General features: G+C 36.8%; 1 protein-coding gene across 2 annotated transcripts in view; it reads right to left on the bottom strand.

Annotated features, from left to right (window-relative positions):
- Positions 1-3,609: 3,609 nt before the first annotated feature.
- The window catches only part of LOC149288012 (palmitoyltransferase ZDHHC14-like), a 39,558-nt gene continuing 36,908 nt past the window's right edge, over positions 3,610-6,259 (bottom strand). The window contains exons 8-9 of one of the 2 annotated variants that reach the window (XM_089492141.1): positions 5,966-6,068; positions 3,610-4,011 (exon numbers count right to left, since the gene is read on the bottom strand). In XM_089492141.1, the coding sequence (XP_089348267.1) occupies positions 3,610-4,011; positions 5,966-6,068 (505 nt within the window). The remainder of the gene's footprint in view (positions 4,012-5,965; positions 6,069-6,259) is intronic. The other variant, XM_089492142.1, reaches the window with a different exon arrangement.

Raw genomic sequence — 6,259 nt, 5'->3', positions numbered from 1 at the left:
CTCCGGAGAGAGCGGTCACAACCGCCACTGCAAGTGATTTTGCCACTCGCAAGATGGCGGCCGTCCTGTAAAAAAAATAGTTTAAAAAGTTTGTCAGCAGACCCTCTAGAGAACTTCCGGCTCCACTTACAGGTTGAATACAGGTACCAGCTTTCTAATCACTATGTGATTAGTAAAATGTTTAAAAAATAAAACTAAAACATATGGGGGGGGGGAAGCTTAAAAAAAAAAAGTGGTTATTAAAAATAATGCATCAGAAGAACCATCCAGTTCCAGCAAAATGTAAAAAAAAAAAAAAAAGATTATGAGCAAGTGCTAAAATTAGCGCTGTATCTTCCCCAAAATCTTGACATGGAAAGAGTTAAAGTAAAAGCATTTGAAATACCCAAGGGGTGTCTAATTTAAAAAAAAAATAAAAAATGGTTTGATGGGGTAAATTGGAGTGGCCGGGCTCAAGTATAGGGTATTAGCACAGACTGACCAAAATGGGGGGGGCACTTCCTAAATGTAGCCTTTTAGCCCCCAAACACTGTACTCAGGAGATGTTGCTGAACACACATTGAGGTCTTTGATAGCGATGTATACCTGGAGCTATACATTTATACCTGGAGTACAATTTGTGTGAAAAACACACACACACAAAAATTTTTTTACCACCACAAAAACTTTGGCAAAGGCTGGTGGTAGAATCGCTTGCATGGAAAGGGTTTAAATACTACCATTTGAAATACCTTGGGGTGTCTAGTTTTCAAAAATATATCGTCTGAAAGTGGATGTATACCAGGAGCTGTAAATCCATACCTGAAGTGCAATTTTTGTGATAAAAAAATAACACAAAATAAATTACTACCACAAATTTTGACAAAGTGTGGTAGTAGAATTAGTGTATGGAAAGGGTTAAAATACCAACATTTGAAATGCTTTGATGTGTCTAGTTTTCAAAAATATATGGTTTGATGGGGTAAATTGCATTGGTCAGCTTCAAAGATACCTGAAATAGCATATGGAACAAAATGCTAATTTTACTTATGGCCCAAACACTTGCAGACAAAACCCCCCCCAAAAAGATTGGGTATTTCTAAACTCAGGACAAATAGTAGAATCTATTTAGCAGGTTTTTTCATTAGCTTTTTTGGATGAGTTAAACATTTTTCGGGTACATTTTTCATCATATTTTATTATTTTTTTTATGGGAAATTAGATCAACAAAATGGTATCTGAAGAAAAAAAAAAAGACAATATATAACTTGTGTAGGTACACTAAATGAGTGATGAGAAAATTACATCTAAACAAGAGCACCGCAAAGGTGTTAAAACAGCCTCGGTCCCAAAGGGTACAAAAAGTAAAAAACAGCCTGGTCCTTAAGGGGTGTCTGGTGCATGCAGGGCCGGCCCTACCATGGAGCAGAGTGGGGCAATTGCTCAAGGCGGCACTTTGCCGCCTCAAGCCCCTCTCTCTCCTCTGCGAGCCCTCTAGCTCGGTCTCGGTGCCGGCTTGTAATGCTGAGCGCTAGAAGAAGACGTAATTTCCGACGCTTATTACAAGCCGGCACCGAGAACGAGCAGGGAGACACCTTTCAGCAGTCCTGCGGCGCAAGTACAAAAGGGGGGGATAGGGAGGGAGGGTAGATAATGGGGGGGGGGGGCAGCAGAGGAAGGGTAGACTAACCCTGGGTGCATGTTCTAATTTTGGTCCCATTTCTTCCCCAAGATATACGCATGTGGTTTGTTCTGCAGTTCAACATACGCTGAGCATGGGATCCAAAACCAGCATTACTAAGTTTGTTTGGAAAGTATTGTTTTTTTACCATTAACTTCGGACAAGATTGGTAGTGAAATATGTTACAATGATCTGGGTGCGCCACTGAAGTTACAGCCTCCGAATACCAAATGTGAAAATTTTTTTGTGAAAAAAAATGAATGTACCTTTTAATATTTATCCTATAGCTGGCAAAATAAATGAGGTGTATCCCAAATCAGCACAGGCATGTGAATATTTTATTTCTCATTTGCACTAGGTGTGTATAAAGGGTAAAACAGATAAAAAATATTCAAAACACATTACTGATTGATTATATAGAATAAGACAGTTTAAAAAGAAAAATGTAAACATGAGAATGAGGGACGTTAAAGTTCAACAAAATACTGAACGCACCTTCCTCCAGACTAGGTTTAAAATGTACCCATAAACTTAGCAACGTTTATATATGGTAATTCTGGTGCAGAGCTGTAAATATGGGGCAGTGAAGGCTATTCAATGGATTTTTGTAGAACTGAGAATACAAATTTATACAATATTTGAAGGGTGCGTACATTTTCATGAGAATCATAACTTTATAAATAACTTTTTTCTTAAAGGCATGTTTTGTTTTTTTAGGATTATATAATTTTCAAGATAGGAAGACACAAGAAACTCTATTTGCAGTTCCAGAAATCACTTTGAACTTTGTCTTTCATAAGCTCCAAACCTGTTTTTTTTGTTTGTGGAATAAAAGAAAGCAAACAGTTCAGGAACTCAAAGCAGTGATTTTTGTGTTCCTTATTTTCTAACACATATTGGTTATACACCACTGTCTATATCTCTATCTATATAGATATATCTATATCCCACACTACCGTTTCTCCTGTAATTACTTAAGCCCAAATCTTACTATACTTAGTAATAGGGTAAAGCAGAGGGTTAAGGAACAAAATAGTAAGACAAAATAGGTTTATTAGTTTTCCACTGATATGAGCACATAAAAAGGTGAAGAAAGCGTCATCACGATAACCCCTTTGGATGCCAAAAGAGATGATAAATGTCTTGCTTCTTAATGCACATGCCCCTTTGGCAGTCAAAAGTATAGACGACACTATCACTGCTAATAACAGAGCAGACTATATTTATCATTGTTCATATGCAAACACCTCAAAGGAAATCAAAACATGAAGCATTACAGTAATAAAAAGTATACAATATTATATTTCATTTTGGTGCTCTGTGTTTATTCAAACACCAATAAAAAAGCAGCATGTGTTTCTCTCATATGCCAACATAAAACAAACACAATATCATCAGGAGGTCCACATTTCATAATTACATGGAATGAGTATGTTTCCTCTTCAGACAGTAGTGCAGGTCTGCATTTCCAGCGCACTTTTCATTGGATGTCCTACCAGGTTTGTGAACACTCCAACCGCTGTAGAAGACTGATAAACGGACTGAAATATAAGCGTTACAAAAAAAAAAATATACAATTTTGTGTATTATTGTGTTGGACAAAATAAGGTACCCGTAATCCAACGGGTCTCCATTAGCCTGCGGTTTATAGGCTAGAAGGAAGATCTAGTCATTCATCTTTCCACAGTTCTGAATTGAAGGATGCATTTCTATTTCTTCACCAGATGAGGCAGTCTGCTTTTTTTATTTTTTTTTAATTTTTTTTTTTTTAAATGCATATATAGAAAAATATCCCAAAACTTACAATCACCAAGTTGGTCCAATAAATCCATCTTTCTTCAACAAGAGATTTTCTGTTTGAACTTTATTACTGTACAATGCACATTTCTAATCACACAGTGCAAGCAGATCACAGGAATTGACAGGTGTGTTACTGGGCAGTGGCACTGTCAAACAGAGCTGAGCTTCACAAGACCACGTACTGAGTCTTCATGCAATGAGTCTTGGCTCACAAGGTTTAGGACATGCATGGTATGGCTATAAGTTACAGAGTTGCTCACTGGCAACATTCCTGGAGGAGAAGGTGCTTCATCTGGTGTTAAAAATTGATGGTTGCCAATGTCCTCTTTTAGTGGGATCATTTCTGTTAAAACAGTCTCTGAATTAAGGTTTGGCATTGAAGATGGTGGTGTTGGCTGCCCAAGGGCCAATGAGGCACATGGGGCATTTATAGTGGTTTTTCCTGGCAGTGGTGGCTCCTCACTGGTTATTGTAGGCTCAGTCTGCAGAAGAGGTGTGGCTGCTGCCTGCAAAACGAATTTGGTGCTCTGAATGCACTGGTCTTGGTCACACTGCAGAATGGAAGGGATGGAGGAACAGAAATATAAAACAAGGCGTAGTCCAGGAACAAAAATGAGGGCAATGAAATTAAAAGGAAAGAAACATGAAGAGAAAATACAGCATGGTTAGAAAAATGAGCACAGTACTGCTTTTACACCAAGTGCATTGACAAGAACGGAGAGTAATTAAAAATAAAATTCAATTATTCATCACTGCATAAAACGGTCATGATGAACTGAAACATGCAGAAATCAGCAGTTTTAATAAAAAAAACATTAACTGCTCCTCCACCTATTTTTTCATTGCTTTCATTGGTTGTGCATAGTGCTGTACATTCACACATTTGCCTATTTTTTACACATTGATATGGAATAATTAGATAGTAGACATTTGGTATATGAAGACTATATATATATATATATATATATATATATATATATATATATATATATATATATATATATATATATATATACACACACACACACACACACACACACACACACACACTAATATGTGCACTGCATTTACTTTATATAAGCCCTAGAGTGATTGTGTGTGTATATTCATATATATGTTGATGAATGAAGAATGAGGTAAACTGACAGACATCCCCAGTCAGGGCATACCATGGAGGTACTGCATTCCTCTTTTACATGTACTGTAAGATCTCAGGTACTCAGGTATATGACAAATTAAAGTATATAAATGATTCATTTTACAAAAAAAACAAACTTCTAGAAAACTTTATGAAAGGGAAAATGTAAGAATTATACAAGATATTTTACAGTAACCTCACCTTCAAATACTGAATGAGTGAATTGAACAACAATGAAGGAAAACCACACGTTTTAAAGCATGGAATGGTCAGTCAGCAGAACAGAAATCACTAATTGTGCAATATGGCTTTCAGAGCAGCATAGAAAAGTAGCTCTTGTCAACTAGATCTGGACCAACAAATGGTTTGAAGTCTGCATTTTTTCTTTATAGCCAAATTTTCTATTTAAAAACAGTCCCACCATGAGGACAGAAAATGCCCACTAACAGCCAGCGTGTTGTTTAAGTACCAAGAAGAGTGACGAATGCAACTGGATATGTTGATTTAGGGGTCACTGAAAATTCAGTTTGGAGGCACTATTTTCGATTTTCTTAAGTTAGCTGTGTACACAGCACGCAACATTCCAGCGCTGAGAGAAAGCAGAGTGCATTTTATAACGAAAAGACTCCAGTGAAATTCCCTGCATAGAGGGAGATGTATGTGTTCATTTTTATAGGTGTTAGAAAATTAGAATTGTGTCACTTAAGTAGGGTCTCTGGGCATGCACGATTCCAAGTATGCAAGTTGAGCTCCCACTGAAAACAGTAAAACTCTCGTCTTGGCAAGAAGTTGCTGTACAGCGCCAAAACACTAGTAAACATTATGACCAATATCCTTACACTTAACAGATGGAACTGCGTGAAAAGTCAATGGAAAGCGTGTGGAGTAAGCATTGCCCCATGTCTTTGTAACTGTATAAATGTTAGCAGCTACATCTTGAACTATGGTTAAAAACAAAAAAGGTACCCAATATTGTTTACCCACCAACAACACTCTTAACACAGTAAAAAGGAGGTGAATGTTTCTACTGTTTATTTACATAAAAGCCATTGCTCCTCCACAAGTGCACCAACAACCATAATACTGGTTATTGAACAACTGTTTAATTAAAATCTGGCATGCTAATTGTTAGCGGACCGAACCATAATGGACTTGACTTGTGGCTTTGTTCATCAATGAGAAGTTTAAATTCTATCATTGTGTGAAATGTAACAAATTTAGCATGTTTTTTAAAAAATTGTGAGCTATCTCAATATCTGATTTTATAGCAGAAAAAAACATTAAACTTTGACTGTAGTAATGTTATAGCTGCCAAAGCAATGCATTGATGTCAAATACAAAAAAAAAACAAAAACATGAATTCATACCATATTGCTTTGAGACTGAGTAGACCCGTACATAGTGAGTCCACTGGACGGTGCAACTGATAGCGCCATATCTGCCTGTATAAGTCCTCTTCGGTCAATGAGGCTTGAGAAACAAAAAAGGGTGTAAAGTTAAAAGGTAAAGAGTTGTACCATGTTTGCTACAAGAAAGAAAAAGAGCAAATTTGGTAAAGCTTTTGAGGCCATCTACCTCTCTTCTTTATTAAATAGTCTGCAAAGCTAGCAGTCTTTACCAAATTAGAGCAAATACGGTATTTATACTACAGCATACACTAC

Source organism: Sceloporus occidentalis, unplaced genomic scaffold (assembly GCF_023333645.1).
Source record: "Sceloporus occidentalis isolate IW3139 unplaced genomic scaffold, rSceOcc1.0.p SCAF_54, whole genome shotgun sequence".
NCBI lineage: Eukaryota > Metazoa > Chordata > Lepidosauria > Squamata > Phrynosomatidae > Sceloporus > Sceloporus occidentalis.
The sequence above is the reverse complement of the archived record's forward strand: the minus strand, read 5'-3'. Positions and strand labels throughout refer to the sequence as shown.